At 34.9% G+C, this 14,689-nt stretch overlaps 1 protein-coding gene across 1 annotated transcript in view; it reads right to left on the bottom strand.

The window, feature by feature from the left end:
* The window catches only part of LOC128641725 (uncharacterized), a 392,787-nt gene that overhangs the window by 114,957 nt on the left and 263,141 nt on the right, over positions 1-14,689 (bottom strand). Inside the window, exon 32 of the mRNA XM_053694250.1 lies at positions 5,823-5,846. Within this exon, the coding sequence (XP_053550225.1) occupies positions 5,823-5,846 (24 nt within the window). The remainder of the gene's footprint in view (positions 1-5,822; positions 5,847-14,689) is intronic.

Genomic DNA, 14,689 nt, shown 5'->3' with positions numbered 1-14,689 from the left:
TCGAATTATGCAATATTCGAATTCGAAAAAATTCGAATTTATATGTTTGTAATAGTATTTCTAATGCTTTCTTTAAATGTAATATTCGAATTATGCAATATTCTATATAGAAACAATCAAAATTATATATTTGTATCTATTATTTCAATTTACTAGATTCCCTCCCTACCACATGAGCTATTGAACTTCTGAATAGTATTTGTTAAATAGAATGTTAAATTAAAAATTTTGAATGTGGACATTCGATATAATTATAAACATTCGAATTCGAAAGTGACATTCGAAAACTATAAATAGCATTCGATTATAGAATTTTTAAGAATATTCGTTCTTAACAACATTCGGATTTATAATTCTAATTTCGGTAATAACATTCGTTCTAACATTCGAAAGTCTAAAATTTACACATTCGCCCATCCCTACTATTCACACACATTTTTCTCACATCCCATTCAAGATGAGTAATTGTAAGAAATTACTGCATTTACAGTGAAACTTTATTACATATGTATTATTTGAACTGTTACTAAACAGAAATCATTTTATATTTACTAAACACACAGTATATGTTCCACAAAAAAAATCCAGCAAACTCAGGCTTCATCAAAAAGGGGTGAGTTTAATGAAAGTCTCCAATCAAATTCACAGAAATCCAACACAGTGAAAAAGAAAAAAATAAGTGAGGGTAGTAAAATAATGAATATAAAAAGCTAATAATGTAATAATTGCGCTGTGACCATCGGCTACCAGTCAGTCTTACGCGTTTCGGCTGGGAAACTTAGCCTTAATCATAGACCTAAAAGTGTAGCCGGTGTTCTGCCTTAAAAACCACTTTAATGAGACTCAAGGATGAACAGCTGGCAGTCACAGCGCAATTGGTTAGTACTAACAAACTCATTAACAGAAAGTCTATTTCAACATTTTAGACAGTATGATAGTACATTTTTCTACGAAATGTATGTTAGGATAAACTAGAAAATATTATCTATCTTATAAATCCTTTTTGTTATTTGGCTCTGTATTAACTTGAAAATATATTATCTTGCAAGCTATTTGGCCAACCTTAATTAAAAAGATAATTTCCAAATTGAGTTTCTGTTCCTCAATCATTAACTCTCATCTCTTATTTTCTATTTATAAAGTTTTTTCGTTAAATCAAAAAGAAAATAAGTTTTAATCTTTATTAATTGGTATTTCAAGTTTGGAACAAATTTTAAATTTAAAGTCCACTTAGACATACTGCATGGCTCAGTCTAGATAAAGGGTACATCAGTGATGAAGAATGCACAGCCCACATATTAAAATCTATTTAGTAGAGACATCAGCGATGAAGAGTATAAATCCTAGATACTATAGTCTATTTAGTAGAGACATCAGTGATGAAGAGTATAAATCCTAGATACTATAGTCTAGATAATAAGGACATCAGTGATGAAGAATATAGAATAATAGAAAAACCAAAATACTACATTAATATAAACTCTCTCCCACACTTCACCTCATAGACCGGTACAACAATGATGTGTATTTTACTAGATGGTACAGGCACTCACTGTCATTAAATTAATCCCTCCTAATAGTCCTACATAAATGTATATCTATATGTCAGTTGTTTCTTATCTTTTCACTAGAACTCTTTATCTTAGTGTATGCTATTTCCAAAAGTTAATAATATCCCCAGCTACATTAAAGCCTTTAGGACGTCTAGTCTGGAGGGTAAAAATCCAGAATGCTTCTTTGTATAAAAGTCGTTGCACGACTGTCACCCCCTCTTGGAGTTGGAGAGATTCTCTCTATTACTTGCCATTTAAAACTGTTGACTGACTTGTTGTGCTCATAGATAAAATGATGCACCAAATCTGACACATCCCTTTCTTTGTCAATATTATTCAGGTGCTCTCTAATGCGTGTGCGTGCCTCACGTGAGGAGCACCCCACATATTGTTTTTTACAAAGAGTGCACTCCACTAAGTAAATGACAAAACTTGTTTGGCAATTAGTGCAGGAGTTAGATAGAAATATCCTTTGTATGCTTCTGGACTGAAATTTGTCTGTAACGTATGTATGACTACAGGCAATACAATTGGAAAAGTGACACTTGTAGTGCCCCTTAACCTGTAACCAACTACTTCCTGTTGCCGGAGGCTTTTTTATCATACTAGGGGCTACTAGATTCCCAATTGTACGTCCTTTTTTAGAAATGAAGTTAAGACCCTCCCTGGTTAGATCTCTGAGGCTGTCTTCACCTGTTAAAACAGGGAGGTGTTTGTTAATGATATCACAAATTGCTTTAAATTGTGGACTATAGGTTGTAATAAAATTTGGTTTGTAAGTATCAAACCTATTGTTAGACTTGTAGCTATTCTGTTGTAGCATATTGTTTCTATCTAATCTGTCTACTTCTATAAAAGCTCTATTTATAACCTTCTTGTTATAGCCTCTTTCCAAAAGTTGTTGTCTCAGTATATCTGACTCTATGTGAAAATCTTGATCTGTTGTACAATTCCGTTTAAGCCTTGTAAATTGGCCCTTAGCCACCCCAAAACCTGTATGTCTCGGGTGGCATGATCGTGCGTGAAGTATAGTGTTTGAAGTGATTGGTTTTCTATATAATGTAGATGTAATTTTCAGAGTGGAAGGTTCTCCCATTAAATATACATCAAGATAGGCAATTTTATTTTTATCTGATGTATATGTAAATTGTAAATTAACTTGGTTATTGTTTAGATATAAAATGAACCCCTCCATTTCCTCTACAGATCCCAACCACACAAACGAAAGATCATCAATGTACCTTTTATATGATCTTATATGATGTTTGTAGGGGTTATTCTCTCCAAAGACGTGGGACCGCTCCCACCAGCCCATGAATAAATTAGCATAGGCTGGGGCAAATTTAGCACCCATGGCGGTCCCACGTCTTTGGAGGTAAAAAGAATCATCAAATTTAAAATAATTATGAACCAGTAAAAATTCCAAACATGTTAGAATATAATCTTTTAAACTGGTATCATAATTACTATAATGATCTAGAGAAAATCTGATCGCTTCCATTCCTAAGTGGTGTGGTATACAAGAATAAAGCCCAACAACATCTACAGTTAACCAAGAGCAATCACTACTCCATGTGAGTTGCTCTAAGCTGGTCAGCAGATGTGTAGTATCCTTGAGAAAGGAGGGAAGCTGCTGGACGATGGGCTGCAGTAGCGACTCCAACCAACCTGACATACTCTCAAATAGAGATCCTATCCCAGATATAATGGGTCTTCCCTTCACCTCCTCCAAGGACTTGTGTACCTTGGGGAGGTGATGAAAGATAGGAATGACAGGTGTTTTTACATACAGATAATCAAAAGTATCTTGGTCGATAATTCCCCCCTGCAGTCCATCGTCCAGCAGCTCCAAAAATTGCAACTTGAAAACATTAGTGGGATCACCAGAAAGTGGGAGGTAAACATCTGGATCCTTGATCTGCCTTTCGGCTTCCCTTATATAGTCTGTTTTATTTAATACCACTAACACAGTGTAAAACATAAAAACACAAGTGCATCCCAGACTCAAGGCAAGTACATTGATTAAATTAAAACACGCTAAAAGGTTCACTTACAAGATTTAAAGTTTATGTAGGCTTAATCCTCTACTCATACTCTGGTATAGAAAACATCCACCTCTAACCTGGTATCCCCTGCGGCCATTATGCAGTATGGTCCCATCTCAGTCCGGAAATATGCAAATTGTTTTCGTTTTTCCACACTTGGATAAATCGTTTATACCACTACAGGAATTTACCAAGTGGTTACAGTGAGTCCTTGGACTGCAGGGGATACCAGGTTACAGGTGGATGTTTTCTATACCAGAGTGTGTAATGATTACTCCTTTGTAAGTGCAACTTTTAGAGCATTTTAATTTAAAAAAATGTACTTCCCTTGAGCCTTGGATACGTTTGTTTTACAGATTATCTTTTTAGTAAACCGAATCACAAAGTTTACAACAAGACAGCTGCACCGTATATGGGAATTTAACTTGATCTTTGATGTTATGGACTGCATTATCCAAACAAAAGAGGATCATCCCCATTATCCACACAAAAATCCCCCTATTAAGGAGTTCATTAACATCGAGGGATCAGTCATTCTGTACCTATTGACTTTTATTATTCATATTTATCTGATTGTTAGGTTTGTTTTTTGTCTCTATTACTATGCTGTTAGTGGTTGCTCTGGGGAGTTTTTCATTCTTTTTTCACAGTATATGTTGTGTAAACATAAGTTAAAAACTTGCCCCCTCCACTCTGCCGTGATCCGTATTCACTGGCAATGTAGTCGGATTGCGGAAAAGGTAGCGGACCCCATACTATATTATGGAAGCGAGAGTTAGCCTGATTTTTATAATACTTCACCAGGCAGATGGATTGTGAGACTGGCGAGACTGAAATGAACATTTCTCATGGACCTGATGACCTTTTGCGTATCGGGCCCTTTCTATCTCTATCTATGTGGACTGTTTAGTCAGCTAGAAATACAATACGAAGTGCTTCACAAGGGTTTTCATGGTGTATTTAAAGTTTAACGGACACTGTACTGTAATTGTTTTCCCTTAATATGTTCCTAAATTGTTCTCCTAGGTTTACTCCAGAAATACTTGGTTTTGCTCATTACGGGTTTATGCTTAAAATATTTTTGCTAATTGAAAACAACATATGAACAATACTAAAATTAGTTATAAATATAGCTGAAATCATACTTTTAAAAGGACATGAAACCAAAAGTTTTTTGTGTTTAAAAAAAAAATCTATTTATTTCTAATATCAAATTTGCTTTGTTCCTGTGGTATTCTTTTTTGAAGAGATACCTAGGTAGGTTTCTACAGCACTACCTGGCAGGAAATAGTGCTGCCATCTAGTGCTCTTGCAATTGAATAACATTCTTGCATAACTACTGCTATATAGTGCTCCAGACACGTGCATGCTCCTCAGCTTACATCCCTGCTTTTAAACCAAAGATACCAAGTGAACAAACAAACTTATAATAGTAGTAAATAAGAAAGCTGTTTAAAATTGCAAGTGCTGTCTAAATCCTAAAAGTAGAATTTGGGGATTCATATTTCTTTAATCTATAAAACTTGTCCAAACCATATTAGTTGTCACGTTTCACTTTTCCATTCAATATATTTTGTTCTCATGTAAGTTTTTGCCTTAAAGGGACACAAAACAGGTTGAGATCTGTGCATATCCTAAAAGGGCTAATTAATTAAAAATAGTTTGCATAAAAAAATGTTTAAAATTGCTGGCAAGTATTTGAAAATAATTTTCAAATATAAGCAAAATTAATTACATAGCTTAGCTGCCTGGAGCAGCTAACTCCACCCCCCTTATCAGTGGTTAAACACAATTGTATTTCAACTGAGTTCACAGCTTCTAGGCATGCTCCAGCAGATAATCCCTATGCACTTTTGCATTCTACCAAAACAACAATAGATATAGATACAGCCATAGAAGGAAATGGGTGGGGGGAGTTAAAGCTTTACCAATCAGAAACTAAAAAGAAAGGGTTAATGGGGAGGCACTTCAGTATAAATTTTCAGCTATAGTAATTAAAGTACATATTATCATATTTTGTCTCTATCCCAACTTTTTTTATGTCGCTTTAATGAACCCAGTTTGTATAATATATATGCTAGATGCCATTTGTTTTCTGCAAAATTTGTCACAAGTAATAGAAGCTTACCTAATAAAGTACAGATGTACCCATTACCATAGAAATTTAAGGATATAGCTAAATTGTGAAATTTCCTATATTCAAATCTATTTTAACAACTCTTACCTCCTACAGATGACACATCTGACGCTGCAAAAAAAGCAATATTGTATTAATATAAACAAATGTATACATACATATTGTACAGAATAAAATCTATATCATCCTGACCCGTAAGGCCTAGATTACAAGTGGAGCGGTATTAATGGTGCAGGGTTAGCGCGCAATCAAGTATTACAAGTCCATGGAAAAACAGAATAACCAAATAGTTTTTAGCATGGCCGACATACCTTTATATGTGTTTTTATGTATATATATATATATATATATATATATATATATATATATATATATATATATATATATATATATATATATATATATATATATATATATATATATATATATATATATATTCTGTGTATATATATATATATATATATTATATATACATACATACACATAGATACATACATAAATATATACATACAAATATATTTTTGTAAAATATATATCTATAGCTATATATAAATATATATATAGACATATTTTGTATTTATCCAGTATTATGTTTATCTATCATCTATCTATCTATCATCTATCTATCTATCTATTTATATATCTATCTATATATCATCTATTTATCTATCTATCTATCTATCTATCTATATTCATATATTAATACATATTTACACACACACACATACTGTATATATATATATATATATATATATATATATATATATATATAAACTGTAATGATGTTGCTATTTGTCTGTCTGTCTGGTTATCTCACTCTATTTAGCGATCTATCTATGGGGCATATTCAAATCATTAGAAACACAATTTGAAGTGCCTCAGAAGGGTTTTTATGATATATTCAAATTTAAAGGGACATTTTACTGTATTTGTTCCCAAAGTTAAGTTTATAGGGTTAGGGCTACTAACTGTCCTTATGGGATGTGATGAAAAAAATAACAACCATTTTTTTTAATCGAATACTAATGCATTTAAATAGTCTTGTTAATAACTATGGCCATGTTTACATTGTTGTTGAAAATTGGCAGTTGTAAAATAATAATATGAGAGCTTCACAAAATCTTACATACTTTTGTATTACATTTACCAGTTTACACTAAACTCAACAAATGACAAACCCAAAATACCCATTTTCCACATATATGTCAGTAATAGGGATGGGCAAATGTGGTGAAAGTATAATTTGCTTGGTAGAATGAATAGTCCTGTGGATATTCGTTTTGGACAATCGAATGTTGATAAGAATGAAAATCCATTAAAATTCGGTTTTCGAATGTCACATTAATTTTCAAATGTTCATAATGAAATCGAATATCCACTTTCGAAATTTCCAATGTAACATTTGATTTAACAAATACTATTTAGAAGTTCAATAGTTCATGTGGTAGGGAGTTTTGGAAATTGATACATAATAGATACAAATATATCAATTAGAATGTGTCTATTTCGAATATTGCATAATTAGAATATTACTTTTAAAGTAATATTCTTTATGACCATCATCTCTTTACTTGCAACATCTCATCCCTCCCTACAACTCTTTCTACTTCTACCCCTCACACCAAACTTCATAGAAGCATTATGCCATTAAATCAGCAACAGCTAGCTAGTTCTCTCGAACCTCTCCTCTCATCCATTCCCTCCTTTTCCTGCCCTGACCAATCTACCTGCTACTATAATTCCACACTTACATCAGTGCTTGACAATCTGGCCCCTCCTACCATAAATCGGAAACCACACACTCACCCTCAGCATACTCCACTGACATGGTACCTATGCAGATGTTCCCGTACTGCTGAGCGGCACTGGAGAAAATCTTGGAGTTCAACTGATTTTCTTCACTACAAGTGCATCTTGAGCTCTTACTACTCTGCCCTACATTTCTACTCTTATCTCCACTCTTTCTTCAAACTCAAAATGTCTGTTTTCCACTTTGAACACTCTTCTCCGCCCACCCTCACCTCCTAATACAACTTCTCTGTCAGCTCAACATTTTTGCCAGCCACTTCAATAACAAAATTGATTCCATCAGAAACAAAATCAGCTCTCAACATGCTTCCAGCCTCTCACCCCCTCAAAAGCTTGTAATTAACCAAAACCCACATAGCCATATATTTAGCTCTTTCGCCCCTGTTACTGAGGAAGAAGTTTCTGGACTTATTCTGCACTCTCACCTCACTACCTATCCGCTCAACCCCATCCCCTCACAGCTACTCCCCTCCCTCTCTTCTACCCTTACCCTTATACTCACACACATTTTTAACTCTTCCCTCAGCACTGGTATATTTCCCTCATCTCTAAAAACATGCACTGGTCACACATACCCTCAAAAATCCTTCTCTCGATCCAACCTCCCCATCCAACTATCGCCCTATTTCCCTACTACCTCTTGCCTCAAAGTTTATTGAAAAGCTAGTACATGCACGCCTATCCCATTTTCTTACATTGCACTCCCTCCTTGACCCACTGCAATCTGGATTTCACCCCCATCACTCCACAGAGACCGCAATCGTTAAGGTTACCAACTACCTACTTACAGCCAAATCCAAAGGCCACTTCTCTCTTCTTATCATCCTTGATCTGTCTGCAGCCTTTGATACTGTTGACCACCCTCTTTTGATCCAAACCCTTAATCCTTCAGCATTTGTGACACAGACCTCTCGTGGTTCTCTTCCTACCTGTCTAACCATACCTTTAGTGAAGCCTTCTCTGGGGCTTCCTCTGCCTCATTATCACTTTCTGTTGGGGTACTGCAAGTTTCTGTCCTCGGTCCCCTTTTCTTCTCAATCTACACTTCATCATTAGGTTCCCTTATAAAGTCCCACAGGTTTCAATATCATTTGTATGCAGATGACACTCATAACTACATCTCTGCTCCAAACCTATCTCCTTCCTTGCTAACCTGTGTCATTAACTGTCTTTCTCACATCTCTTTAATGGATGTCCTCTCACTATATTAAGCTAAATCTCCCCAAAATTGAGCTCCTTTTTTCCCCACCTTCTTCTAAAATCTCCATCCCCCATCTCTCTATACCTGTTGACAACTCCATCATTACCCCTACCCTGAATGCCCAATGTCTTGGGGTCACACTTGACTCAGATCTTTCTTTCACTCACATTCAGGCTTTGGCTAAATCCTGCTGCTTCCACCTTAAAAACATCTCTAAAATTAGACATTTCCTTACACAAGACACAACTAAGATTTTAATCCACTCTCTCATCCTTTCCCGCCTTGACTACTGCAACTCTGTCCTCTCTGGTCTCCCTAGCTGCCGACTAGCTCCTTTACATTCCATAATGAATGCATCTGCCAGGCTCATCTTCCTTACACATTGCTCTTCATCTGCTGCACCTCTCTGCCAATCCCTTCACTGGCTTCCTCTTTCCTCCAGGATTAAACACAAAATTCTGACTCTGACACACAAAGCTCTCAATTGCACTGCTCCCCTCTATATCTCAGACCTTGTCTCCAGATACTCTCCCTCCCGTCCCCTTCGCTCTGCTTGTGACCTCCTGGTGTCTTCCTCTCTTGTTACCTCATTACATTCCCATTTACAGGACTTCTCCAGACTGGCTCCCATCTTGTGGAACTCTCTGCCTCGCTCCACAAGACTCTCCCCTAGTTTTGAAAGCTTCAAGCACTCCCTAAAGTCTCATCTCTTCAGGGATGCATACAACCTACACTAACCTTTCCTAATAACAGTTCCTCTCCTCCATTGCTATCTGCCATGAATGTGAAGCCTAAGAGCCCAACTGCTTGCAGATCACCTTCACAAGAGCTGACTACAACAGTGTGACTCTAGGCAGGGCCCTCTACCCATTTGATCCCTATAATTGCTACCTTGTATACTGCCTATGTTTATAGCGCTGCAGAATCTGTTGGCGCTCTACAAATAAACGATAATAATAATAATAATAATAATAATAATAATAATAATAATAAAGGGAGCATTAGAAATAAATTACAAATATATAGATTTGAATTTTTCGAATTTGAATATTACATCATTCGAATATAACATTGAAAGAGAGCATTAGAAATTCTATTACAAATATAAAGATTCAAATCTTCTAATTCGAATATTGCATAATTTAAATCAAATTATTAGAAAAAAAACTATTTGAATATTACATTTAAAGAAAGCATTAGAAATACTATTAAATAAAATTAATGTTAGAATATTGTGCAAACATTCAAAATGGACAAGCAAATGTTTCAATTTTCAAAAGTTGCATAACATTTGCCCATCTCTAGTCAGTACCCAGGATGTTATCACTTTTGTATAGTCAATCAGCAGTGGCCAGGACTGCTATTTACATAGGTATATGTATTTAATACACATATCCATCATATGCCGTACCACTCAGGAATCCTGTTCTAACAATATTGAAAGTTACAGTAATTTAATATTTTTAAACCATAATTCCCTTGGCAATTGCGTTGTCGTGAATGTGATTTAACTGTTTGTCATTCTGTCTGGTTTGTTCGCAACCATAACCATTTGTTTTGATTTTTACAGAAAATAGAAGTCTAAAAAAATCTTGATCTTGAAAAATCGTGATTTGCAATAACTAGAACCTAAATGTTGCTGTATTCTTACAGTAACAGAAATGTCTCAAAGACAAACCTTACTCTGTATAGTGAAATTTAGATGATGAAAATGTAACACATAGTGGTTTAATGATTTACAGTATGACAACTGTTTTCACACATTTTAGAAAATAAGATCAGCAACTTCCTTCTTATGTAAATAACTTTCATGCATGCTTTTTCTTGGTTTTAGATGGATATCTTACCAAACTGCAAAATGGTATTTTCTCAATCAATGAATATGAAAAGTTATACAATATAATTAGAGAGCAAACATTGCCAGTGCACCCATCATGCCTACATACAAATAGTTTTCCGCCTGTTTAACACTTATCAGGAAGGATTCGTACTACAAAAGGTTTATTTTACACATGTAAATAATTGTATCCCGTATACTTTGTACAAAGGGATCAAGACAAAAAATAAACCGCAGGTGATATTTAGAAAGATCAAATGCTTCTTGGTGGTTGATAATTCATTAACTTCAACAATTCAAATGCAGCCTATGTTTTAACCCCTGTATGTTTTTAACCCCTGTATGTTTTTAACCCCTGTATGTTTTTAACCCCTGTATGTTTTTAACCAATGTAAAGTTAGTCAAGAACATCAGTGCACTACTGGGAGATTGTTGAACACGTCTAGTAAGTCAATGATAAGAGACAGATGTGCAGCCACCAATCAGCAGTAAGCTCTCAGTAGTGCTTTCTTGCTCCTGAACCTACCTACCTATACTTTTCACCAAAGGATACTAAGAGAGTGAAATAAATATGAATATAGAAGTAAATTGAAAAGTCTGTTAAAACTGCATGTTCTATTGATCCATGAAAGTTACATTTTGAATTTAATGCCCTTTGAGGATTTTCTATTTAACTCCTTAATGACCATGTACATCGGCTGTCGTTTTCAATTGAAGGGGTTAAATATCATGACTATTACAAGGCCATGCAATATACAGGTTACGAATGTTTCATAAGGGTTAATTGACCTATTGAAAACCCATCTTGTTTTTTTTGAATGGCACATCTTAACTATTCATATAACTTTCCAATTTTAAGTGTCTACTCATCCCCATTTTATAATTTAAATAAAAGTGACAAATATAGCAAAAGTCACACTTTTTAATTCTGAAGCTTGTACAAATCTTAAATATGAATTGAATTAGTTATTTACAGTTGCATTTCATGTTTTTACCCAATCTGAATAAGAAGATTTTCTGTTTTTATATATTTTGTTTTAGCATCATGCAGCTTAATTGACTAAAGGGACACTGAACCCAATTTTTTTCTTTTGTGATTCAGATGATTCAGAGCATGCAATTTTAAGCAACTTTCTAATTTACTCCTATTATCAATTTTTCTTCATTCTCTTGGTATCTTTATTTAAAAAGCAAGAATGTAAGTTTAGATGCCGGCCCATTTTTGGTGAACAACCTGGGTTGTTCTTGCTGATTGGTGTATTAATTATACAGACCAATAAACAAGTGCTGTCCAAGGTACTAAACAAAAAAATAGCTTATATGCCTTCTTTTTCAAATAAAGTTAGCAAGAGAACAAAGAAAATTTAATAATAGGAGTAAATTAGAAATTTTATTAGATTAGAAATCTGAATCTAGAAAGAAAACATTTGGGTTCAGTATCCCTTTAAGGGCTAGATTAGAAGTGGCACGGTATATATTTTTTTTGCCTGCTAGAGTTAAGCTTTTATGCATATTACAAGTTAAAAAAAAAAAAATTGCGCTATCGGTAACCCGACTAGCACAAAAATGGGAAATTACAATATGGCGTGTGTGTTTACGTATTCCCTCATAGAAGTCAATGGTGAAAAAAACCCTACTCGCGCAAATATAAATTAATGTGCGCTGGTATTACCAGTCAATCGCAATCCGAATGCGAGCTCGCACTCGCATTGCTAGTAATCATTGCACTCATGAAAGCACACTTCCATAAGCTCCTATGGCAGCCACGTTCTGATGGAGTCAAAGACCATGCTACATTTTTTTTTAAATAAAAACTACAATGTAGCGCAGTTTTAGAAAATTAACCAGAGATCTAATCTCTGTTAAGCTTGCGGTAGCAATAACCAGTCACTTGTAATGGCTGGCTAATTATTGTGATTAATTATTGCGCTCCCACAAATGGGCAACTTTGCCCGTTTGCGGGAGCAGAATAATTTATCATTCCACTTGTAATCTAGCCCATTGTGTTTATAGATGATGTGGCTTAACTAATTTAAATGGTGTCATTTATAGATTGGATCAGCAATGGATTACTCAAGGTAAAATGATCTAAAGCTCTTAGGTCTGGAAAAATAATCTTAAAGGTCCCAGAGTACTCCAAGGTTCTTTAAATAATTTTATACAGGCAAATTTTAGCTTGAGATCTGTTTATCCTGCTATGCCAGATTCCTTCCTTACCATATGATTCTTAAAAATAAAAATGAAAGATTTTGTGGGATTCCTCTCTGTGTAAATGAGCTTTTCATCATCGGCCCTTAGTTACCACATGTCTTATTTTCCACAAAATAATTGAAAGTTACCTAAGAAATTGCAGATGTGACGATATAAGGTATATTAGGGATGCACCGAAATTTCGTCCGCAGAAAGTTTCGGCCGAAAATAGCATTTTTTGTTATTTCGGTTTTCGTTTTTTTTGCCTTTTATTTTCGGCAAAATTATTGTGTAGCATATTTTAAATTTGATGCCAGCCTAGAGCTGCTGTTTGAGTTCATTACTTGACTTACTGTTTTGCATATAATAATAGTTTTCTAGGACTATACTTTATTTTGATAATTGGTAACAAAACAAAAACGGTTAAATCTGATTCTGTTACACAGAACTAAATAAAGAATAATACTAGCGATGCACCAAAATTTGGGCCGCCGAAAATGTGCAATTCCAATTTCGGCCTCGCACACAGTTGGTACAAATTAGCACCCACCAGACAGTGTATACAAAAACGCCCAGTAACTTTCTATAACCACCTTGCACATAAGGTTGTAGCTAAGTCCAGTGGTCCTGGTGATAGGTGACAGACAGACTCCATTTGGGGCTCCGGACATATAATCTGACGGGTCAGTGTGAGACCCGAACCAGGAACTAGGCGGAGATACGATGAGAGACGATCAGGTGCAGCCACGCTCATCGCACAGATAACTACACCCAAAAACAAAACACATGTCCACCTCGTATTGTTGTCTGGCTATAACCACGCTCTCCCTTATAGAGCTCCAGTTTCACTGCAGATCACGCCCTACTGTACAAGTGACCATGTCCATTTGTTGGAGCTTTCCCGCCTACAAGCTCTCTCAGCTACACACACACACTGTAGTTAAAAAAGAAAAAAACAATTTCGGTTTCGTTTCGGTTTTTGGCCAGGATCATCCTGAATTTTCGGTATCGGTTTCGGTCCAGAATTTTCATTTCGGTGCATCCCTAAGGTATATAGTTAAATTGTTTATCATCCTAATTTAAGTAAACTAATGTATTGTTTATGGATCAATAGCTTTTGGTTTACCCGGTAATCCCTTTCCTGAAGGAACCGTTGCAAAAAAAAAAATATCAATGTAAAATAAACCTGTTAATATAACATACGTCTATTGGATATTAGTGAATCAGGTTCCAGGTTAGTCTCAAAATTAAAAGAAATAAAATTGTTTTTAAATCACTAAAATGCATGGTAAAAATGTAAACTCCTTAAAGTAATAAAATCTAAACCTAATTGTGATATACACTTACTGGCCACTTTATTAGGTACACCTGTTCAATTGCTTGGTAACAAAAATTGCTAATCAGGCAGTCACATGGCAGCAACTCAATGCATTTATGCATCTAGACGTGGTGAAGATGACGAGTTCAAACCGAGCATCAGAATGGGGAAGAAAGGGGATTTAAGTGACTTTGAATGAGGCATGGTTGTTGGTGCCAGATGGGCTGGTCTGAGTTTTTCAAAAACTGCTGATCTACTGGGATTTTTTTTTTTTTTTTTTTTTTTTTTAAATATTTTTTTATTGAGGTTATGGAAAGTAATCACAAAACAGAAAACAGAAAATGTGTCCAGGCACGGATCATAAACATGAATAATAGTCAAACATTTCTCATATAGAAATTAAACTGAAACTAAAGTATTAAGGTGCTAGTATTACAATTATTAATGTCACTATATTCAAACAAGAGCAGTGTCAGAAGTATATAGATGAGAGCTGTTATTAAATGATACATCATATTCAATAAACATATAATAGCTACTTGCATGAGTTAGAACATCAATCCTGAGACCAAGAGCAAAAAAAATGCCAGATAGTTTAT

The sequence above is a fragment of the Bombina bombina genome, chromosome 11 (genome assembly GCF_027579735.1).
Source record: "Bombina bombina isolate aBomBom1 chromosome 11, aBomBom1.pri, whole genome shotgun sequence".
NCBI classification, from domain to species: Eukaryota; Metazoa; Chordata; class Amphibia; order Anura; family Bombinatoridae; genus Bombina; species Bombina bombina.
This window is presented reverse-complemented; position numbering and strand designations above follow the sequence as displayed.